This window comes from Salmo trutta, chromosome 14 (genome assembly GCF_901001165.1).
Source record: "Salmo trutta chromosome 14, fSalTru1.1, whole genome shotgun sequence".
Lineage (NCBI taxonomy): Eukaryota > Metazoa > Chordata > Actinopteri > Salmoniformes > Salmonidae > Salmo > Salmo trutta.
The window spans coordinates 34,373,279-34,398,792 of NC_042970.1; the positions used below are offsets into that span (position 1 = coordinate 34,373,279).

A 25,514-nucleotide genomic window follows, 5' to 3' on the forward strand; every position below is an offset into this window, starting at 1 on the left:
GCCTCCAGAAACTCTGCAATTGCGTCACACCCTCCGTCCACATTATCGGATCAAGCATAAGTTGGCTTTTACTACGTGAACTCTTGCGGATAGGAAGATGGATGAGGAAATATGCAGGGTGAGGTCGGGGAACACCCTGGAACGCCGTCATCGGATGACATAAAACAGCACTATATCAGGTGGACCCTGTCGTCTTAAATTAGTCATATGTTTTCACTGCTGCGCACCAACGTGCAAATAAATCTGCCAAAACTACGAGCTATGATTTGGACGATACTTTTGATTGTCCAGGGCATCCTTATCTTATTCATACTTGTTTCGAAACGCTCTAGGTGAGTACCCTTTTCTAAAATTACTATTTTATTCGAGATCATTTCTACTTTTGAAATGTCTACATTGAACATAGCATGTATGCATGCTTTCTGTATAATACTGTATTGTAGCCTTTTCAAACTTGTTTTCACCTGTGCGCATATTTGCGTAGCCTACTTATTAATATATGTATTGCCTACCCAGCATAAACTAACCCAGCATAAAGCAGTATTTACCATAAACCTAAAATAATCTAAATAGATCTTGATAATATCACAGTTGTATTGAGCGATATATATAAATGAGCTGTCGCCTGTCAATCATTTTTGAGAGGCGCAATTTAGATAATTCTGAGTTTAACCAAAAACCAAGGGATTTACTATAAGAAGTAAACAACATCACTTAATCTGTTAGTTTATTGGCCTGTTATATAATAATTTATCCCCCCACTCAACGCTGTGTTTGGAGTTTGGTTAAACAGCCAGACCTCGAAACTTCTGTCGATTTTAAGGCCTTCATAAACCTTTGATACAAAATCTTTGAGACACGCAAGTTTACATTTAACTGGCCAGCAGAAATGCTGAAATGCTCTCAAAGATTTTGTATCAAAGGTTTATGAAGGCGCATCTGTTTTCATCCTTGTTGCTGTATCCTTGGTTGTGAGGTACTGATGGGCTCGTTCTATTCTAAATGTTAATGGGAGAGTTCCGGCTTTAAAACTTCCTGGAAAAGCTGTATGTATTTTACACACAGCAGTGTCACACAATGTACTGATAAGAGCCAGACATGCAAATATTGATTCAATTGATGTATGGGTACAGTCACTATATTAAAATACAAAGTCTGTGCAATCAGTAATGTTGATATGAACAAATATAGGTGTGAATATTAGCTGTTCAAAATTAATTCCATTCTGTTCTTTTCTATACAGGTCAGAGAAAGAGCCACCTTTAGACAAAGGAGTTATTCCATGGTTAGGCCATGCCCTTGAGTTTGGAAGAGATGCTGCCAAGTTCCTAACCCGTATGAAGGTGAAGCATGGCGATATCTTCACGGTAAGAGTGGCGATATCCTCCTGACACCCAGCAATTAATATTAGTCCTCTAGTGGACATCAATTATTGGTCCATATCTCTAAGGCCATACAAGCCACAGTATTAAGTCCTGTTGTCCCTTTGAGATGACATTCTGGGCTTTTCAATGATATCAAGTGTGACTTTGACAACTTTATCTTCCTGGTTCCAAAAAAATGGCTGCTGTCAAAATTAGCACATTTTATAGAAATTTGAAAAGAAGTGTGTAATTATTATTTTTGCGACTTTGATATTCAAATTGTTTTCTAGTAAGTGAATATCTCAGGAATAGTTAAGTGAGCTGTCAGGACTGTGTAATATTTTTTGTCACATTAAATAAGAGCTAAATAAGAGCTTATAAAGAAATGTCCTCTGTAGTGGACAACCGGATGCCGCAACTATGTTTTTCACCTACTGTACCCATTGACTGTAATGTTAAATGTTTTCATATTTACGTCCTAATGACCGTTACAGAGGACAATTTTGCACTTACAATAAAAGATAAATAACAATATTTTACAAAATCTCAATCTTAGTAACGTTTTCTTTTCACCCCAAATACTTTTTGGGGGTCTCAGGAGGATATAAAACACTATCCTCAATATCATCTACGTAAATGTACCTTAACCTGATCATCTGTTCTTAATTCTCGAATACATCTACAGTAGATTCAATTCTTCACCATTCATGGTGAGTGTTTGTTTGTGTCAACCTTATTAATTGTGTGTCTGTGTCACTGTGTGTCTGTGTGTGTAGGTGCGTGTGGCTGGACGTTATGTGACAGTGCTGCTGGACCCCAGCTCTTATGATGCTGTGATAGAGGACTCTGTGTCCCTGGACTTCACACGCTATGCACAGGTTCTCATGGACAGGATCTTTAACCTGCGGCTCCCCCATCACAACCCTGCTGTAGAGAAGGCCATGATGAAACAGTACGTCTCTAACCTTATCCCTAGCACAGTGTCACTCGCTCTTTTATGTGGGCCAGCCCAAAAACAGCTCTACATGCCCATTGATATGGTCAGAGTTCAAAATTACATGTTTTAAATAAGACAATTGAGGACAGCATTATCCAGCCAATAACTGGATCCTTACACAGGTATAATACACAACTCTGTGTGTGTAAAGTTGTTGCCTGGCTCCACCGTAGTCTAAATCAAAATGTTTCCCTTCCTGAGACAGAGAGGTGTCTGGGACCAGGGAATACTACATCAACTATCACAGATATTCGTGGGTTCGATTCCCACGGGGGACCAGTACGGAGAAAAAATGTATTAAATGTATGCATTCACTACTGTAAGTCGCTCTGGATAAGAGCGTCTGCTAAATGACTAAAATGTAAATGTAAATATCACTACCATCAGCGTAAGATGGTAAGCAAGATCGCGACGAGAGACATGGACGCTCTGTTCCTAGCTCCTAGACAACTTTTCTTGTTGGTTATTACTGCACTGTTGGAGCTAGGAACATAAGCATTTTGTTACACCCGTGATAACATCTGCAACATATGTGTACACCAGATGGAGGCTCCTCAGAGGAAGAAGGGAAGGACCATTCTCCTCAGTGAATTTCATAAAAATAAAATAGTGAAATATTTAAAAAGTTATCCTTTTTTGATAAAACTGTACTAAATATATTCACATCACCAAATAATTGATTAAAACACACTGTTGCAATGAAGGTCTACAGTAGCCTCAGCAGCACTCTGTAGGGTAGCACAATGGTGTAGCCTGAGGACAGCTAGTTTCTGTCATTCTCTGGGTCCATTGACTTCAATACAAAACCTAGGAGGCATATGGTTCTCACCCCCTTCCATAGACTTGCACAGTAATTATGACAACTTCCGGAGAACATCCTCCAACCTAGAGTATCAGAGCTCTTGCAGCATGAACTGACATGTTATCCACCCAATCAGAAGATCAGAGAATGAATCTAGTACTGAAAGAATAAGCTACAGCTAACTAGCACTGCAGTGCATAAACTGTGGTGAGTAGTTGACTCAAAGAGAGAGAGAAAGACAATAGTTTAACAGTTTTGAACAAATTAATTTCTTCCAAGAGAGATTTGGCTAGCTATATTTGGCTGTATTTTTTTTTTAAACTTTCACTTATCTAGAGAATGCAACTAGCTAGTTTAGCCTACTCAAACACCCGGCTCAAACAGAAAGGGATGCTATGTTAGCTAGCTGCCTTTTAGTTTTATTAATTTATTGCCACCGGGACCCACCGGTGGAACTGCTTTCTGACTTTACACTGTAGTGCATGATTGTAGCAGGTTAACAAACGCGTTAGTTCTAGTAGCTATGTTGTCTATGATGTGACAACGATGTAGGCTGTGTGTAGCAGTTAACGGTCATGATATGAAGGTTTGGCTTGGAAAGGTTTTTTTGCCTGGTCAGACAGCTGATGTGTTGTGCGCTGAAGTCCACAAGCGAAGGGAAAAGTTGAGAGGAGGAGAGCGCGTAGATAGTTGTGAGAAGCAAACATATTCAAATAATATATATATATATATATATATATACAATGAGCAAAGTGATCATGCTGTTTTAATGTGGCTGCTATGAAAGTGAACTCTGTTTGCGTGTAATCAGGGGTGTATTCAATCCGCCAATTCTGTTATAAAATGTTTCTTAAACGGAAGCAAACGGAACGAAACAGGGATAAACATACCTAAATTTGTCCAATAGAAAATCACATTTGCAACTGTTGGATTAATGATTACATCCTAGATCAGCTAGATGCAGGCAAGAGTGTGCAAGGCAGTATTGAATGTGCCACTGTCTGTCACCTTGATTACAAAAAAATATTTTGACCTGTGCACCTACATTGTAAACTCGTTCATAGGCTAGGTTGTAGCAACCTCATGATGGGTACAGGGAAAATTTGAGTACCTACCATGGTTTGCAAAGGTATTCACCCCCTTGGCATTTTTCCTATTTTGTTGCCTTACAACCTGGAATTAAAATTGATTTTTGGGGGGGTTTGTATCATCTGATTTACACAACATGCCTACCACTTTGAAGATGCAAAATATTTTTTCTTGTGAAACAAACAAGAAATAAGAAAGAAAACGGAAAACTTGAGTGTGCATAACTATTCACCTATTCACCCCCCCCAAAGTCAATACTTTGAAGAGCCACCTTTTGCAGCAAATACAGTTGCAAGTCTCTTGGGTTATGTCTCTATAAGCTTGGCACATCTAGCCACTGGGATTTTTGCCCATTCTTCAATGCAAAACTGCTCCAGCTCCTTTAAGTTGGATGGGTTCCGCTAGTGTACAACAACCTTTAAGTCATACCACAGATTCTCAATTGGATTGAGGTCTGGGCTTTGACTAGGCCATTCCAAGACATTTAAATGTTTCCCCTTAAACCACTCAATTGTTGCTTTAGCAGTATGCTTAGGGTCTTTGTCCTGCCGGAAGGTGAACATCCGGCCCAGTCTCAAATCTCTGGAAGACTGAAACAGGTTTCCCTCAAGAATTTCCCTGTATTTAGCGCCATCCATCATTCCTTCAATTCTGACCCGTTTTCCAGGCCCTGCTGATGAAAAACATCCCCACAGCATGATGCTGCCACCACCATGCTTCACTTTAGGGATGGTCTTCTTGGGGTGATGAGAGGTGTTGGGTTTGTGCCAGACATAGCGTTTTCCTTGATGGCCAAAAAGCTACATTTTAGTCTCATCTGACCAGAGTACCTTCTTCTATATGTTTGGGGAGTCTCCCACATGCCTTTTGGTGAACACCAAATGTGTTTGCTTATTTTTTTTCTTTAAGCAATGGCTTTTTTTCTGTCCACTCTTCTGTAAAGCCCAGCTCTGTGGAGTGTACGGCTTAAAGTGGTCCTATTGACAGATACTCCAATCTTCGCTGTGGAGCTTTGCAGCTCCTTCAGGATGATCTTTGGTCTCTTTGTTGCCTCTCTGATTAATGCCCTCCTTACCGGGTCCGTGAGTTTTGGTGGGCGGCCCTCTCTTGGCAGGTTTGTTGTGGTGCCATATTCTTTCCATTTAAAGAAAATGGATTTAATAATGCTCCGTGGGATGTTCAAAGTTTCTGATATTTTTTTTATAACCCAACCCTGATCTGTACTCCTCCACAACTGTCCCTGACCTATTTGGAGAGCTCCTTGGTCTTCATGGTACCGCTTGCTTTGTGGTGTTGCAGACTCAGAACAGGTGTGTGTGTGTGTGTGTGTGTGTGTGTGTGTGTGTGTGTGTGTGTGTGTGTATGTGTGTATATATATATATATATATATATATATATATATATATAATGCTGAGATCATGTGACACTTGGATTACACACAGGTGGGCTTTGTTTAACTAATTATGGGACTTCTGAAGGTAATTGGTTGCGCAAGATCTTATTTAGGGGTGAATACATATGCACGCACCACTTTCCCATTTACATTTTTTTTTTATTTCACTTCACCAATTTGGAATATTTTGTATATGTCCATTACATGAAATCCATATAAAAGTCCAATTAAATTACAGGTTGTAATGCAACAAAATGGGAAAAACAGCAAGGGGGATGAAAACTTTTGCAAGGCACTGTAAACGTATTGATGTTACATTGAGCTGGGTGAATGGAATATGAATGACAGTCATCCAATATGCTGTAATAGAAATAAGGCCATGCTCATAAAAAGGTTTGAGGAGGAGGCTTGAAGCGCTGGGCATCTTGTTATGATATGCATTATCTGAATTAGGTCCACAGAATTATACATAGGAGGGAGGCTTCTATGGAGGAACTGTTAATGTCCGTTGAGCTAGCTACCTAACAAGCTTGTGTGTGCAGAGTGGTACCAAAATTTAAAACATGTCTTACCTTTTTGTAGTTAATTACATCCGTGAAACATGATAATTCGGCCTATAGTATTCTTAACTAGCATTGAAAAAGTTAACCCTTTCTTCTCCACCTACTTAAAAATATCTCTCCCTATCTTCTGAATCGAAGAGGGGAGGGGCAGGTCACCTAAACACGCACAGGCTAAGATTTTCATCTTGTAGGCAGACACTGAAAAAAGTTTGAGTGACAGAGTGAGGACTTTGCATAGGCATTTTGTTGTGGGACTAGAAAAAAATGCCTGGAATGTAAATAACGTTATTAACCAGTTCCCATGCTTTTAAAATAACGGTTCTGTTCTGGAATAGTATGGATCACTTTCATTCCAGGTTCAGTTTCTGTTCCTTGAAAAATGTCATTATTTTCCACTTTTCTGTTCTGTTCCCTGAACCAGTTCCAACCCCTGGTGCATCCAACAAATGTGCTCACCTCCCACCATGTTGTTGCTGGGCACTGTTGTGGAACTACCTCAGTCTATCTCAGCCATATTGTCATTGTGTTGGTTGCAGTGCTATAGGGCTTTCTTTCAGGCTATACAGTGCATAGACCACTGGCTCTGTGTAGTGGATTTTGAATCCACAGTATCAGTGTTTTGTACCCTGCCACACAGGTTTACTACACAGACATAGGATAGTGTTTCTTAATGCTAGGACCACAGGTGTTTTATGGTGTTTTTCCACATTCACATTATTTAAGTAAGAGTGAATTACAGGTTTGGTCTTGATGATGAACGTTCCTCTCTCTTGACCTTAGTTTCTTGACTTAAACCTTTGTGTCCTCAGGCACTTTGGGGGGGAGAGCCTGTCATGCCTGAGCAGCACTATGCACTGCCACCTCCAGTCCCTGCTGCTGCAAGCCCAGAGGCCCTGTCACAACCAGACTGACTGGAACACGGACGGGCTCTTCAGCTTCTGTTACAGTCTTCTCTTCAGGTATGTTTGGAGGAGTTCAAATAAATTAACAGGTCTTTAGTATCAAGAGAGGTTACAACCAACTTAATAATCTATGTACAAGTTTGTCAGAAGCTCTGAAGGGATGCTCTCCCTTTAGCACTCTTTATACTCATGCACAAACTAGGCGTCTCTGTTCTCAGGGTGCAATAATCTGATAATGACCTTGCACACACAGTTTCTAGGCGTTGGGCCAAAGTAACAATGTGTTCCCTTCTTTCTGTTCTTCTATCAGTCCCTTCCCTGAGAGCAGTCACAGAACATTCTAACACAATAATCAGGACTCAATACGCTACATGCATTTGCAGAGACACAGAGGACACTTAAAAATGTCCACTACACTTCCTCTTTTTATCACCATATGTGATAACAAAAATGTATTTTACTTCTTAACATACATTCAGTCTATCATCAGGAGTGCATTTAGTAAATACTGATTCTTACATACAATAGACAAAAATCCATCTTCATATTTAATACTTTTCCCATTACCCTTTACATTATAAGGTTGCTGTTGTTTAACATCCTAACTTAAAACCTTCAGGTATTTTATCAAACATGGATACTAACTCATTCTTGTATATTATCATCAATTATAGGGGGAAAGGGGAGTTCCTGGAGAGACAGCAAGTTATCAGTATTGCCTTCTTTAGTAGCATTGAACATGATAGTTGCTGAGACTCTAGTTGCCAGGGAAGTACAAAAGGCCTTCAATCAAGAAAGCAAAATGATCAAACACTTCAAACAAAAGATTCCAGCTATCACCCACTGAGCTATCTGGGAGCCCCAATCTCCAAAGAGGCATTTCAGCCAACCAGTAAACACTCACTCTGATTTCCCAGAATGAGACTTTGTAACTGTGGCAATGTAGTTAGCAAGATCAGTCACATTTGATGACACATCTGGGACAAAAGTGCAGTATTTGTCGCCAATGAGTGCACAAGTACCCCCTTGACCAGCCAATAAGTAGTCAAGTGCCTCCCTGTTTTGCAGGGCCACCTTACGGGGTGCTTTTACTTCCTCATTGAGAACAACAAAGGTGTATCAAGTAGCATTTTCTATTTTCTCAACTTTAATAGCCAAATCTCGAATTTGATCTGAGGCACATGCAACTCCATATTGGAGCGAATCAGGAGAAGAAGGTCTGCACCTGAGTGACATCTGCAAGGGATTACTTATTAAAATGAGTGGTCGGTTGATGATAGTCTCTGAACAGAACCCTCAATTCTGTTTCAGTGTTTCCAAGGACTCTCATGGCCGGCACCACAAACCCAACAGTGCATGTCCCTCACCAATTAGGTGGTAAACTATAATCAGCAAATCTGCCACATTACCAATAGGTACCATTTGGGGCTCCTTTCAGTGTGATAGACTTATTTTAAACAACAATTGTATAACTCACATTTCCTGGTGCTCCTGTAACAGAATCATGTACTACAAGAGAGCAGTTATTGCCACCATTCACCAACATAGTACAGTTACAAACATTTTCACCCAAATGGTTACTCCCAATTCCTCTAATACACCAGGACGCTACCAGGGATCCTACTATAGGGATGGGTGGGTCACTGTAATTGTTTGGTCTAGGATATACAAGGCTGAGAGTAACATTGTATATCGCAAAATAAGTCATGGGGTTGGGATTCATTGGGGGGGAATTGGCCAATGACAATTTTCAGGACAGTTGAATAGTTAAGTTTACCCCTGCAAGGAAACCCCTACATATGGGAGACCCTTACTTACTCCCACAGGACCCAACCCACATACCCAACTATAAGTTTTATATGAGGTGACATTTGCCACCATTCCAGCTCGAGAAAGGAACAGATTCCCTCCCTCCATCATCTTGACCTTTTACTTCAGTTTTCCTTTGGCTGACTTCTCCTTCTGGACCACTACTCTGGGTCTACACAGCCTAAGGGATGGGACTCCTGCCATCCTCCTCAGGGGCAGGAACTTGTCTGCAGTGCGAGACATGAATCCAGTTGTCCCTCTCAGCTACCTTTTTACCGCAGTTCGGGGTGGTCAGCAAAACCTGATATGGTCCTCTCCAACAAGGATCCTTCCAGCTCTTTCTTCTGTAGTCTTTTAACACCATGAAGTCTTCAGGGCACTGACAATGCTCAGTTCCTCCTGATAGGTTGGGCAGAGAATCCTTCACCTGTGGGAAGAGTCTTAAGAACATTGTTAAGTGAGACTCAGTATGCTCCCAAGTCTTCTTCCATTCCCTGCAACGGCAACCTCTTTTGAGGAAATGGCGTGTTAGTCATTCTCATGGGTCGCCCTGTCAGCACCTCATGGGGAGAGAGACCAGTCACTGTGTGGGATCTGCCTCTCATGCTCATCAGTGCCAATGGAAGCACCTTCACCCATGTCAGGCTTGTTTGATCAATCGGTTTAATCAATACATTCTTTAGGGTTTGGTTTTCCCGTTCTACCGCATCCCCAGATTGAGGATGATGGGCACAATGGTTTCTCAAATCTTTTGACGGCAGACCCCAACTTGGTATGTATGATCACCAAACAATACTTGTTCCCCTCACAAGGTGTCAACTCAATGAAGTGCATCATCAAGTGCTCAAAGGGGCCCTCTGGCCAGGGATTGGACGCATAGGATACTGAAATGCTGCATCCAACATTATTAGTCATACAGATCACACATTTCTTACAAAAAAATCTGCAAATACAGTAAATCCTACTGTACTCCAATAATTTATTTACAAGATCCACCATCCCTCCTTTTGACACATGGTCTTGACCATGTGACAATTTAACAAGGTATTGGAAAGTACAATGGGGCATGGCAGGTCTATTAGAATCATCAAGCCATACACCTGAGGTGTCCTTGTGGCAGTGTTTAGCCCACCGCCTTATCTCAGTCGCATCAGCTGCTGCTGCCTGCAAAACAACAACATTATTAGGAGAGAAGGGGTTAATGGGAACAGGAACTGCTGCCATCTGTAGAAAGGGGAAACAGAAGAGGAAGCAGCCAGCTTGGCTGCTACATGAGCAGACAAGTGAGGGGGGAAGTCTAGCACCTTCCACAGTTTGAACAGCGGTGACAACTGCATCGTCTACTAAAGGTTCACCCTTGTCGTTCCTGAATTCAAAATAGGAACGTCTTTTTAAGGTCAAGCCTATGGCTACAGTCCATCTCAATGGTCAATGGGTTAACCTCTCTAGGGTAGGTGGGACGAAATCGTCCCACCTACGTAACAGCCAATTGAATCCCGTGGCGCGTTATTCAAATACCTTAGAAATGCTATTACTTCAATTTCTCAAACATATGACTATTTTACACCATTTTAAAGACAAGACTCTCGTTAATCTAACCACACTGTCCAATTTCAAAAAGGCTTTACAACGAAAGCAAAACATTAGATTATGTCAGCAGAGTACCCAGCCAGAAATAATCAGACACCCATTTTTCAAGCTAGCATATAATGTCACATAAACCCAAACCACAGCTAAATGCAGCACTAACCTTTGATGATCTTCATCAGATGACAATCCTAGGACATTATGTTATACAATACATGCATGTTTTGTTCAATCAAGTTCATATTTATATCAAAAAACAGCTTTTTACATTAGCATGTGACGTTCAGAACTAGCATACCCCCCGCAAACTTCCGGTGAATTTACTAAATTACTCACGATAAACGTTCACAAAAAACATAACAATTATTTTAAGAATTATAGATACAGAACTCCTTTATGCAATCGCTATGTCCGATTTTAAAATAGCTTTTCGGTGAAAGCACATTTTGCAATATTCTGAGTAGATAGCCCGGCATCACAGGGCTAGCTATTTAGACACCCACCAAGTTTAGCCCTCACCAAAGTCAGATTTACTATAAGAAAAATGTTATTACCTTTGCTGTTCTTCGTCAGAATGCACTCCCAGGACTTCTACTTCAATAACAAATGTTGGTTTGGTTCAAAATAATCCATAGTTATGTTCAAATATTCTGTTTTGTTTGTGCGTTCAAGACACTATCCGAAGTGTAAAGAAGGGTGACGCGCGTTTCGAGACAAAAAAATTCTAAATATTCCATTACCGTACTTCAAAGCATGTCAACCTCTGTTTAAAATCTATTTTTATGCCATTTTTCTCGTATAAAAGCGATAATATTCTGACCGAGAAACCGTGTTGTAGTAGTTTAAAGACAGAGAAAATAAAAACATGGGGTCGCCTCGTGCACGCGCCTCAGTCTCATTGTACTCTGATAGACCACTTACCAAAGGGCGCTAATGTTTTTCAGCCAGGGGCTGCAAAGACATCATTCAGCTGAGAGCTTATGGGAGCCGTAGGAAGTGTCACGTTACAGCAGAGATCCTAAGTTTTCAATAAAGAGAGTCAAGAAGCCCAAGGAATGGTCAGAGAGGGCACTTCCTGTACAGAATCTACTCAGGTTTTTGCCTGCCATATGAGTTCTGTTATACTCACAGACACCATTCAAACAGTTTTAGAAACTTTAGGGTGTTTTATATCCAATTATATGCATATTCTAGTTTCTGGGCAGTAGTAATAACCAGATTAAATCGGGTACGTTTTTTATCCGGCTGTGTAAATACTGCCCCCTATCCCTAACAGGTTAAGCACAGTACATATTTTCATGCTTAGAGTAGTATCCCACATGCATATAGCCAACTCCGTGGTACTGTGTCAACACAGCAGACATAAACCCATGATTCTCAGAGACAAAAAGATGGAATGGTTTGGTGTGGTCAGACAAACCCAAAACAGGGGGTCAACAGTAGAGCCTGCTTTAATTTAATCAAGGCTAATTCAGTCTCGGGTCCATTCCACCACTTCAGACATTTACATCTTTCTGCCATGAATGTCTTGGCATGTGACAAATAAAGTTTGATTCGAAATACAGACCTGAAGAGGCTGTACTGTCTCTGCATAGTCTTTCAACCATGGGTGGCAGTATCCAGCCACTCCCAACAGCGACATCATGTGCTTCTTAGTAACAGGTTTAGGCAGGGACTTCAGGCTTGAGGCAATATCTTTAAAGAGGGCGTGACCATCAAAAATAATGTCATGACCCAAATATTTAACAGAACTTCTACATAACTGCATCTTGGAGGGGAAAATGTTGACCATTTTCAGCTAAGAAAATCAACGATGCCTTAGTATCTTCGCGACAGATTTCCTGTCACGAACAGACCAACAGGTCATCAACGTATTCAACCACAGTACTACATACAGAGGGAATACAACCTTCGAGGTTCCTCGACATTTCCTGGGCAGAAACGGCTACAATGTAGCCTTGTTGCATCACTGTCCAAGTAATTGTTTCCCCAAGAAACGTAAAAGAGAACCAATACTGTGACCTAGGGTCAACAGGAATGCTGACAAATGCATTAGCCAAAACTATAACCGAAAAACAATAGCTCCCTGGGGGAACTTGGGAAAAAGTAGTAACTGTGTTCAGCACCAATGTAACGGCCGTCGAAGGGAGTAGACCAAGGCGCAGCGTGTTGAGTGCTCATCATATAATTTTAATAGAACACTTTAAACAAAACAAGAAAACGAACGACAGCCAAACAGTTCTGTCACAACATCAACTAAACAGAAAGTAACCACCCACAAAACACAAAGGAAAACAGGCTGCCTAAGTATGGCTCCCAATCAGAGACAACGATATACAGCTGTCCCTGATTGAGAACCATACCCGGCCAAAACAAAGAAATACAAAACATAGAAAAAACGACATAGAATGCCCACCCTAGTCACACCCTAGCCTAACCAAAATAGAGAATAAAACCCTCTCTATGGCCAGGGCGTGACAGTACCCCCCCCCAAAGGTGCGGACTCCGGTCGCAAAACCTGACTCTAAAGGGGAGGGTCCGGGTGGGCCTTCCTTACGGCGGCGGCTCTGGTGCGGGACGTGGACCCCGCTCCGCCTTCGGCTTGGCCCACTTAGGTGGCGCCTCTGGAATGGGGACCCTCGCCGCCGACCCCAGACTGGGGACCCTCGCAGCGGGCCCTGGACTGGAGGGCGACTCTGGCGGCTCCGGACTGGAGGGCGACTCTGGCGGCTCCGGACTGGAGGGCGACTCTGGTGGCTCCGGACTGGCGGGCGACTCTGGCGGCTCCGGACTGGCGGGCGGCTCCGGACTGGTGGGCGACTCTGGCGGCTCCGGACAGGCGGGCGACTCTGGCGGCTCCGGACAGGCGGGCGACTCTGGCGGCTCCGGACAGGGAATGCGCACTGGAGGCCTGATGCGTGGGACTGGCTTTGGAGGTGCCAGACTGGTAACACGCACCTCAGGGCTAGTGTGAGGAGCAGGAACAGGACGTACTAGACTGGGCAGGCGCACTGGAGGCCTGATGCGTGGGACTGGCTTTGGAGGCGCCAGACTAGTAACACGCACCACAGGCTAGTGCGAGGAGCAGGAACAGGACGTACTGGGCTGGACAGGCGCACTGGAGGCCTGATGCGTGGGACTGGCTTTGGAGGTGCCAGACTGGTAATACGCACCTCAGGGCTAGTGTGAGGAGCAGGAACAGGACGTACTGGGCTATGGAGGCGTACCGGAGATCTGGAGCTCAGGGCTGGCACACACCGACCTGGCTGGATGGTCACTATAGCCCGGCACGGGCGGAGCGCTGGCACAGGGCGAACTGGGCTGTGCTGGGGAATGATGGCTGCCGTGCGTAGAGCAGGCGCAGGGTAGGCTGGACCTAGGAGACGCACTGGTGGCCAGATGTGCTGCGCCGGCGCCCTTCTCCCTGGCTGAGTGCCAACTCTAGCACGGCAACGCTGAGGAGCCCGTATCGACTGCACCGGCCTATAGCTGCTCACTGGTGACACAGTGCGTAACTCAGCATAACAGGGTGCCTGCTTGATCCGTCGCTCCCCATAATAAGCACGGGGAGTTGGCTCAGGTCTCCAACCTGACTTACCCCAACTCCCCGTGCGCCCCCCAAATGTTTTTTTTGGGGCTGCCTCTCAGGCTCCTGTAGCTCATTTGCCTGTTCCTCCCAGTATCGCCGTTCCGCCTTCTCTGCCTCGATCTCCCACTGCGGGCGGCGATACTCCCCAGGCGTTGTCCAGGGTCCCTTTCCATCTAAAATCATCTCCCAAGTCCAGGAGTCCATAACCCTCTGTTCCTCCATACCACACTGCTTGGTCTTCTTGTGGTGGGTGGTTCTGTAAGGTGCGTCGTAAAAGCTAGACCAAGGTGCAGCTTGTTGAGTGCTCATCATATAATTATAATAGAACACTTTAAACAAAACAAGAAAATGAACGACAGCCAAACAGTTCTGTCAGGAACATCAACTAAACAGAAAGTAACCACCCACAAAACCCAAAGAAAAACAGGCTGCCTAAGTATGGCTCCCAATCAGAGACAACGATATACAGCTGTCCCTGATTGAGAACCATACCCGGCCAAAACAAAGAAATACAAAACATAGAAAAAAGGACATAGAATGCCCACCCTAGTCACACCCTGGCCTAACCAAAATAGAGAATAAAACCCTCTCTATGGCCAGGGCGTGACAACCAAGGGTGCTCTTGCGTGAACAGCATCATTAACTGTTCTAAGATCTTGCACAAAATTATATTCACCAAATGGCTTCCTAACAGGTCAAATAGGGGTGTTACACAGATAATGTGGGCATGGGATCAAAGACCCATTTTCAACCAGGGTCTCATGGATGGGAATAATACCCATTGCTGCTTCTTTGCTGAGAGGGTACAGATATTTATATGGTCTGTGATTATTCTTCGGAACAACTTTCACTGGGGTGGCACCTCTCATCTTCCCAATATCAGTCTTGGAGACAGCCCAGAGCTGTTCTGGCACTTCATCCAGCCATAGTATGTGGGAGTTATCTTGAGACACAACCATCATATTCTCAGTAGGAATAGGTTATTTATTTGGTATCGTTCGGGTGGTAGCCCAGAAAGGAGAAAAAGGTTGCTATTGATGGTGACCACTTCCCATCACCTTCCCAGGCCACCCAATCAATGACTGTCATCACACTCTTCATCCAAGGGTCAACATCCTCTACATTTTCAATTATTCATTTAAAAAAAATACTACAGTGTGGGACAGCACCTGTTACTTCATACAGTGCTCTCTGTACATCAGACAGCAAAACTCCGGCAGCTGTAAATTCCTCACCGTAGTATATTCCATCAATAATTGATTATAATTATAATAATTATAATTATAATAATCAATTATTGTCACTTCCATTCTGCTTTTCTGCTTTGTCCATCTTTGTTGATATTCAGGGTCTTCTTCACACGAGGGGACCGCTGCTGTGCAGTGAAAATGTTCTGGGACCTCCCATGCACAGTGGTGTGGAGAGGTAAGTGATCTCTCGTAGTTCATCTTCCACCTCAGGATCGTTCAAATGCCAGGCATAATAACACTGGGACGTGCACGGGTATATCTCATTTGTAGGGGAACGGAGGGACAAGCCTTCAGCAGTGCATGCAGCAGTCAGATTTATCTTGCACATCAGATCTCTTCCCAGGAGGTTGACAGGGCAGTCGGAGGAGTACAGATTTTTCATTTAGAGGGGCAGATGGCAGCCCCGGTGTCTACTAGGAATTGAATTTTCTGGCCATGTATTTCAATTTCTATCAGGGGATTTTCAGCAAGGTGGTAAGTTTCAACATCTAGCATGTGGTTCTTCATCATCAGAGTCTTCTTCTGTTTCCACCTCATCCTTTGTTCTTTTCCCACCAAAGGGATTTCCAACCCTTACATCTTCAGGTAGTCCTGGCCATTCCCATTCACCCTGGTCATCTCCATCACCAGGACAGTCCCATTGAGATAATGGTGCCAGAGGGGATGGCTGCCATTTTACGGGCTCATATCCAAATGTGCTATTATTTTTTTGTAACTTATTTTGTACATAATGTTGCTGCTACAGTCTCTTATGACCGAAAAGAGCTTCTGGACATCAGAACAGCAATTACTCACCTCAAACTGGACAAAGATTTTTTTCTTTAATGAGTCTGATGCGAAGGATATACTGCTTCCCTGAGACCAGGCCCAAATCCGTGTCATTTACATGAAGAAAAGACTGAGATACAGGGGGCGGAGATCGGGGTGCCTTGTGAGAATTTGTCTGGGAGTGGGTTAACCTGTCTGGGCTAGGGGGAAGTATCTTCATGGTCGGATAAAAAACGTACCCGATTTAAACTGGTTACTACTCTTGCCCAGAGACAGCAGACACCCCATTCCACTTTCTGGCGGCTTTAGAGAGCCAATGGAAGCCTTAGAAAGTGTCACGTTACAGCACAGATGCTGTATATTCGATAGAGATGCAACAGAAGGACAACAAATTGTCAGACAGGGCACTTCCTGTATGGAATCTTCTCAGGTTTTGGCCTGCCATATGAGTTCTTGTTATTTTGTGTTCCTTTTATTTAGTTAATATTTTCTTAACTCTATTTCTTGAACTGCATTGTTGGTTTAGGGCTTGTAAATAAGCATTTCACGGTTGTATAAAATTGTATTTTATTTGCTAAATGTCCTGGCTTGCCACAGTTGTAGCAGCTCCAGTCTCTTCCTCCAGAGGCGCCTTGCACTCCTCGCCCTCTTCCCATTCCTGTCACGGTTGTTGTATGATGAAGGAGCGGACCAAAGCGCATGCGTGTATCGTTCCACATTTTCTTTATTAAACTGTGAAACTATGCAATACATACAAATAAACTGAATGGACAAAACAACAAACCGTGACGAAGCGTTACAACATACACTTACTCAAAATCAATCTCCCACAAACCCAGGTGGGAAAAACACCTACTTAAGTATGATCTCCAATTAGAGACAACGATGACCAGCTGCCTCTAATTGGACATCATCCCAAACAAAGCCCAACATAGAAATACAAAACTAGAACATAACAACATAGAAAATCTAACCTAGAAAAAAAAACCTGTCACACCCTGACCTACTCTACCATAGAAAATAACAGCTTTCTATGGTCAGGACGTGACAATTCCTCTCTCAGCATCGCCCTTGACCTCTACCTCCACGGTATCCTCTTCCTCCAGTGAAAAACATAAACTGTGCAGCGTGTAGTTTAGCTCCAGTCTTGGAGTTCTTTCACTTAATCTGTCTTTCTGCATGGGTGATTTAAGGTTTGACATCAGCTAGGGTCTTTGTCTCCCACCAAATGCATGTAGGGGTCACATCTGTCTTCAGGTCTTGTTGCAGGCTAGTAACCACGGCATGGCACAGCAGGCTGCCTTATCATTTTTGGTCAGGGGTCAGATCAGAGAGCTGGAGGAAGATATTCTCCATTCGTTCCTGATATTCCTCAAAGCTCTCATCAGCCTTCATCATGGTGGAATGTATTTCTGTCAGTCTGTGTGCTTTTGGTAATGTTGTCTTTACATGATCAAACACAGCAATGAGTTGGTCAGCACGGTTGGCTCTGGATGCATCACTGTTCCATCCTACATTACACTGGTTCCACTTGAACTTCAAACACCGACAGGGCATTTCCTCAATTTCACAGGTGGGGGGGGGGTTATACATGGCAATGATTGCTCTCAGCTCTTCTTCAAACTTCACAGCATCTTTCACTGGGTCAGTCCATGCTGTCCAATCTTCTGTCTGACACAGTAGCCCCTTACCAAATTTCTTTGCCATCACTTTACTGGGTCCCTTTGGTGCCCAATCTGGGTCTTTTATATACACGTTTACTGTTCCATTTCCCCATTATTACTTTTAATTATACCTTATCAGTTTACTTTACTCTAACAATTTACTCATACCTCAATCATTCTGCGAACTAATTTCCCTTTTTCAGTAAATTAGTCAATCATACAAAAATCATTCCACTCAATCACTTACTATTCTCTAAATCCTAAAATGGAGTTCCCAGAACTTCCATGTAGATCCCAGAACTAAGTAAGTACTAAATAAGCTGATAATGACCTTGCGTACACAGTTTCTGGGCATTGGGCCAAAGTAACAATGTGTTCCCTTCTTTTTGTTCTTCTATCAGTCCCTTCCCTGAGAGCAGTCACAGAACATTCTAACACAATATCAGGACTCAATACGCTACATGTAGTCACGCATTTGCTGAGACACCGAGGACACAAAAAATGTCCAACACTAATCTTCTCTCTCCACTCTCTCTCTCACTCACTCATTCACCCACGCGTCCCCCGGGGCCTACGTCAAACACCTGGGATAAACAGTTTACGCACAAGCCCGTTTCACGAGCCACTTTGTTTGTAAATGCACCAAGAAGAATGTTGAGTGGCACGTAAGAGGCATCTAATGAAAGAGCAGTGCCACCAATGCTTATTTGAGCCTCCCTCTCACACAAACACTATGCTTCTAGGCTGCCCTTCCTGTAGCACTCTCCACGCTTACACACTGTAGAACGCTTTTTATTTATATCGATGCCAGAGATGTTTGAGTTGGTCATTTAAACACTCAGCGTCCTAATGCGAAGCAGATAATGTAGCCATTACTACTTTTCGCGTGAGAGAAGTTTATACTAGTAATGGCCCACACTGTAAACACCAATCAAGTGGGTGAGCAGTGGAACACAGGAAGTGTACCTGTTGACCTTAAGTGGGAGGACATCAATAGGAAATGAATCTTAACCATCACTTAAGGCAACGTCAATCAATGTAATGACTAGTCTTTGACGTGGTTTCCTATGCGTAATTGCTACCTAATCTAGCAAGCTGTTTGTTTGGCATACCACCTAGTCTTGTATATCTGAGACCTCAGGTAACATGCCGGAACATTGTTACATTGTGGGAGGCAACCTGTCTGACTAGGGAGACTACATACTACCCTACACCCACAAACTCACCTACCCACTCTCTCTCCCTCAGGGCAGGGTACCTCACACATTTCGAAGGGGAGCAGAAAAGTAACAGAACAGACCCCAGTGACGTTTACGCGGAGTACCGGAAGTTTGACAACCTCCTGACCAAAATGGCCAGGACCACGCTAAAACCAGGTGACTAAATGAAACATGGTCTCTGAAAGAAACATTATGAACCACAAGGTTTTAAATCTGTGTAAAAGTACAATGGCAGCTGGATGTGGGAGTTGATAAAAATAAAGAGTAATTGTGTCCGATCTTAGGGCTCAATTAATTTTGAATGTGGTATTATAGATTGAATGTTTTACCCTAATTTTGAATGTATTATAAAGATTGAATAGAGGGAGAATTCAATCTGTATTATTATCACTTTATATGACTCAGCTTTTTGTGATATGTCATTTGTCCATGGACTCACTGTGGTGACCTCATCAGTGAAAGGACTTTAGGTTTGTTTCTCCGTTGCCATGGTGCGATCACTGCAGTGAATTATTTTATCTGAGCGGGTCATATGTTTGAATCCTATTTCCGATTCACACCGGCATTTTACTCATGGTCGCTAAGTCGTCTCCTCTCACTCTCACACCTGTTTCATACAGGCTCTATCTGATGTCACCTGACATACCTATGTCTTCTCTCACCATCTCACTGTCACCTGTCCCTTTCATCCCCTTATCTCTGATTTTACTCTTCTCTCACAATACATACTGTATATGTTTTTACCTCCAGACTTACTACCACATATCTCCTGTTTCTGATAGTATCTGCCCCACCCGTGTCACTATTGTCACCTCTTTCCATTCATATGGCATGTGGATATCATTGATGTTTCATGTCACATCGATGACTCACTCATTGCTTCATCTTTATGTCATGCTCATTTACATTAGTAAAATACAGTGCATTCGGAAAGTATTCAGACCCCTTGACTTTTTCCAGTTTTTTTTTACGTTAGCCTTATTCTAAAATTGATTAAATTGTTTTTTCCCCCTCATCAATTTACACACACTATCTCATAATGACAAAGGAACTGTTTTATTTTTATTTTAGCAAATGTATTAAAGATAAATACTGAAATATCACATTTACATAAGTATTCAGACCCTTTACTCAGTATTTTGTTGAAGCACCTTTTGGCAGCGATTGCAGCCTCGAGTCTTCTTGGGTATGACGCTACAAACTTGGCGCACCTGTATTTGGGGAGTTTCTCCCATTTCTTCTCTGCAGATCCTCTCAAGCTCTGCGAGGTTGGATGGGGAGTGTCGCTGCACAGCTGTTTTCAGGTCTCTCCAAAGATGTTTGATCAGGTTCAAGTCCGGGCTCTGGCTGGGCCACTCAAGGACACTCAAGGACATTCAGAGACTTGTCCCGAAGCCACTCCTGCGTTGTCTTGGCTGTGTGCTTAGGGTCGTTGTCCTGTTGGAAGGTGAACCTTCGCCCCAGTCTGAGGCCCTGAGCACTCTGAAGCAGGTTTTCATCAAGGATCTCTGTCTGTACTTTGCTCCGTTCATCTTTCCCTCGATCCTGACTAGTCTCCCAGTCCCTGCTGCTGAAAAACATCCCCACAGCATGATGCTGCCACCACCATGCTTCACTGTAGGGATGGTGCCAGGTTTCCACCTGCATAACTTTATTTATTAAATAAATGTAAAAAGTATCCAAATGTTGTGTTATTTGTTCACTCAGGTTCCCTTTATTTAATATTTGGTTTTGGTTGACGATCTGATAACATTCAGTAAAACTATGTAAAAATAGAGAAAATCAGAAAGGGGGCAAATACTTTTTCACCGCACTAATCACATTAACTCTGTTTAACTGTGTGTGTGTTGTTTGTTTGTGTTTACTCTTGACTCACCTGTCTGTGCCTGTGTTTGTTTTTGTGTGGGTGTCTGTCTGTCTGTCAGAGGAGAAGAGGACTGCCCAGAGTGTGCGGGTGCGTCTGTGGGAGCTGTTGGCCCCGGCGGGGCTGGGTGAGGGCTCGGGGTCCAGCACCTGGCTGAAATGCTACAGGCACCTCCTACAGGAGGAGGGAGCTGACGAGGAGACACAGAGGAGAGCCCTGCTGCTGCAGCTCTGGGCCACACAGGTGAGTCACATTCAATCCCCGAACTCACCTCCCTGTGAGTTCTGTCATTGTTACAAAGCAAGGGCTGCCCGGCTATTTATAGCTGTTCTGAACAGGTGTCATGAACGATTGGTGAAAATCCCTGTTGTTCCATTACACACATAGATAGAAAAATTCCTTTCTATTCAATAGCTTTTTGGAGGCAGGCCAACAATGATACCTACTTATTCAGAAGCACACCCTTATGGCTAGCAGCCATCTTAAACATGACAATGTTCCATTACAAAGATAGCTGCCCAGCTATTTATAGCTATTATGAACAGGTGTCATGAACGATTGGTGAAAATCCCTGTTGTTCCATTACACCCATAGATAGAAAAATACCTTTCTATTCAATAGCTTTTTGGAGGTGGGCCAACAATGACACCTAGTTATTTAGCAGCACACCCTTCTGGCTAGCAGCCATCTTAAACATGACAATGTTCCAATACAAAGACGCTCACATGCCAATGTCAGATGCTAGTCTCGATTGGTTAGGGTTACCCTTTGTAAAACATAGCGTGCCTCTCAAATTCTGATTCTACTGTGCCTGTTTGTCAGCCACACCTTTTACGCCTTGTCCAACCATTGTAGAATCATTTTATAATAAGTTAATATTCTTGAAAGACTAGAAATAATTACGAGCACGTGCAGTGCTTTAAGATGAGTACTAATGCTGTATTCTCAACCACTGGAGTGTATGGAAAACCCCAGAACAGTTAGACCTTATTTTAGTGTTGTTATCTAAGAGAGGGCAGATATACTATGTTAGACTACTGCGAGTCCCAGCGGCCTTCAACTGCGCATGGCCTCAGTGGGATTGTCTCAAGCTGTATTTCTCTTCCGTGCTAGAATTGTTGTCACAGAGTGACACTGCAGTCTGCTCCTCCTGCTCTAATAAGTACTTCACAACAGAAAGATGGACATGAGTTTAATACTCATCTTTACCACAAGAGTGCACTAGTAGCCTCTTTATGTAGAGAAAAGTGTATGATGTCAGCTAAATGAACCCTTGGAATCCCGAGATGGAAAAAGTAGGCTGTAAACACAAAGATGTCTTCAAGTGCATCTGAACACATTCTGAGACTAAGTACATTCTGAGTACACTCTGCTTAGCAAGGTTGGGGTCAATTCCATTTCAATTCAGGAGGTACACTGCAATTCCAATTGTCTTCAATGAGGAACATTTGGAATTGGAATTTTTGTTTACTTTCTGAATTGAAATGGAATTGACCCCAACCCTGCTGCTTAGACATTACTTCACCCATTGAGAACTGATAACTGCCTCTAACATTTCCCACAGACACATGATCTACCATCATCATGCAACTCTTGATTGCCGTCTTTCAGTTCCCTTTTTTTCAGTAACCCTAATAATTTAGTAAAGAACCAACAATATCCTCACCAAACCCAGTCTCCTCCTTGTGGTATTATATTGTATACAACTCCTAGATTGTATATTGTGCAGTTTAATACATAGCAAACATTGTTTGGTCTGGAGGCAATGTAAATTCAGTGGTCTTTCCAGTCATGTACAAACACAGAAAGATGGCCATGGACAGGCCAGTGTGCTCTCAAACACTCCATATTGCGTCTCTGTTTGGTGTCTAATGTATTTCCTTTTGAAGTAAGCCATTACAGCACTTACTTCCTGACAGTAGCCAGAATGTGGTTTTCTATCATAGAGACACAGGAAAGGATTTAACTGTACAGACAAGTGTTGTTTGCCCTTTGTGTGAACTACACGACTATGAGAGAAAATAATTAGAGCTGTCATGTAGTGTGTAATGTTCTCTTCTCCGATTACATAATTGCTACCTGTACAATCTCTCTGTGAGAACTATCCGAGAGGGAACTCACTGTCATTGCCTTCATGTCAATTTTCATTTGTGGCCAGGGTAACGTTGGTCCTGCTGCATTCTGGCTCTTGGGTTTCCTGTTGACCAATCCTGAGGCCATGAGGGCAGTGAAGAAGGAGTTCAGCAAGATCTCAGAGCAGGACTCAGCACAGTGTCCCCTACTGGACAGGCTACAGCACACACCTGTGTTTGGTGAGGGTTTCTTGTTTCCTGGGTCATCTGTACAAAGACAAGGAACTTCATCCCTATGGGCACATGTACCCTAATGAACAGGGTATTTCTGTTTAGAATCATGATAGAGAGAGGGGAGGGGGAAAAAGAGATGGAGAGGTGCTGAGACACATACAACACACATACACACTGTTCCCAGGCGAGTGGCCACACAGTCTTTGCCTGAGACCCTAATGAGCTCAATGACTAAAAGACCAGGGCAGATCCACCTGCTCAGACTATGAAAGATGCTCTCAATTAGCTAATGGCTCCCATGTCACCATCAACAGGTGGTCTAACCTCTAGTGCAAATAATGACACTAACCTGAATATAGTAACCTGACTAGCCCTTTTTAATGTGTAACTCCTCTGCAGGGAGTCATCAAATAAGAATGACCTTGGGGAATCTATTATGAGGACATAACCCCTACATAACCCCAAGCATTTCGCTACACCAGCAATAACATCTGCTAAATATGTGTATGTGACCAATAAAAGTTTATTTGATTTGATATGCCTAATGAGTCTGTGTACATTAGTGTTCATCCTCTTCTTTTCTTTGCCCTCCCCATCCCAGACAGTGCCTTAGAGGAGACTCTAAGGCTCAGTGCTGCCCCCTTCATTACTAGAGAGGTAGTGCAAGCAAAGACCCTGCACATGGCCGATGGGCAGGAGTACAAACTCAGGAGTGGGGACAGAGTGTGTCTGTTCCCATTCATTAGCCCTCAGATGGACCCTGAGATCCACCAGGAACCACAGGTATGGATGTCACTTGTCCCTCCCACATTATCAAAGAATAGCTCCCTAATTAATGGACAATAAAGATTAGTTTCAAGTCCATCTGCGCATGTTGTCTATCCAACAACACTAGTTGTATTAATTGTATAGCACAGGTTGAAGATAAGGTACAGTAATAATCATTGACATTTGTTTACATAAGGAGGAAGCCCACCTACACAGTTTCTAAAGTGCCCCTGGATTACTGAGGGAGAGGGAGAGAAGGTTAAACCCGTAACACTGGACCACTACAGGATTAGCCTGTATGGCACAGGAACATGGCTAATAGGCGTGGGAAGGGATTTAGTTACACGGCTGTGTCATTCTGTTGTCCTTCTCCACCCTACAGTACCAGCCAATTAGTGGAATATGCAGGGAAATTGAAATAATATGCTAATATTGCCATCTGATATGATATGGTTGCGTGTTGCAGGAAGCGTGGGGGAACAGTCATGTTTGATCACCATTTGTCAGTATGAGCTGGATTCTGCTTTACCTCCCTGTGTTTCCTGTCATAGAGATTCAAGTATGACCGCTTCCTCAACCAGGAAGGCTCTGTGAAGAAGGACTTCTTTAAAGGAGGGAGACGGCTCAAGTACTACACCATGCCATGGGGCGCGGGCACCAATGGCTGTGTGGGCAAACGTTTTGCTATCAGCTCAATCAGACAGTGAGTGTCTGAGTGTTCCCTGTGGGTGTTAGGGGAGGGCAGAGGAAGTCGGAGGGTGTCAGAGGTCCCCACCTCACCAGAGTCAGGGACAAACTAAATTCTGGGACAGACAATTGATTTGGGGAGATGGAAGGCTTAGCAGCTGTTTGTGACTACGCAGACTCCTCCAGGTGTCTATGCAAGATTGGGTTCCAGTGAGATGAATTTCACTGCTATGCAAATAGCCCATTCCAAAGGAAAATACAAATGGGGTATGCAAAAACTGGTATATGCAAATAGAAAATGTTACAGTTTGGACACGTTTGTAATGTATTATGTCAACAACTTACCTATTGTGTCTCTCTCTGTGTGTTCAGATTTGTGTACCTGGTGCTGTCTCATCTAGAACTGGAGCTGTGTGATCCAGAGGCTCAGATGCCAGAGGTGAACACCAGTCGCTATGGGTTTGGAATGTTGCAGCCTGAAGGAGACCTGGCCATCAGATATAAACCTAGACGGTCACGTTGAAGACAGAGAGGGGTGCGGAGATCTCTCAAACCAGACATCAATTCATGCTCATTTCAAAGTGTTTGACATATGTCAATATAAAGTATTGTATGTATTTTTGTACCAACACAAATGTACAGTGTAATGTTATTGTGCTATTTATCTTGAATTATAATTTATATATTTCACTTTAAAGTGTTTTTGTTCTTCACTATTTTGTTTATACAATATGCTGTATCAATGATTAGCTTGGCTCAATAAACCCAGCCCCAAGTGTTTAAAGTGCTTTCCATATAAACTCTTGCCCCACCTAATTACAATTATATATTTTTTAAATGTTCACAACAATTTGGAGCTTATCCCAGTGATTAAATGGTGTCATAAATCCCC

At 43.1% G+C, this 25,514-nt stretch overlaps 1 protein-coding gene across 1 annotated transcript; it reads left to right on the forward strand.

The window, feature by feature from the left end:
- On the forward strand, positions 1-25,514 carry LOC115207896 (prostacyclin synthase). Its single transcript, XM_029775442.1, has 10 exons — positions 1-332; positions 1,244-1,367; positions 2,141-2,316; positions 7,018-7,167; positions 19,026-19,153; positions 20,923-21,104; positions 23,020-23,173; positions 23,769-23,950; positions 24,487-24,638; positions 24,995-25,514. Exons 1-10 carry the CDS (start codon positions 208-210, stop codon positions 25,143-25,145), a joined length of 1,524 nt encoding a protein of 507 aa, XP_029631302.1. The 5' UTR covers positions 1-207; the 3' UTR covers positions 25,146-25,514.

Coding starts and splice junctions, on each gene's coding strand:
- LOC115207896 (XM_029775442.1), top strand. CDS start 208: ATGTTTTCACTGCTGCGCACCAACGTGCAAATAAATCTGCCAAAACTA. Junction 2,317..7,017: donor GAGAAGGCCATGATGAAACA/GTACGTCTCTAA, acceptor TTGTGTCCTCAG/GCACTTTGGGGGGGAGAGCC. Junction 7,168..19,025: donor TGTTACAGTCTTCTCTTCAG/GTATGTTTGGAG, acceptor TCTCTCCCTCAG/GGCAGGGTACCTCACACATT.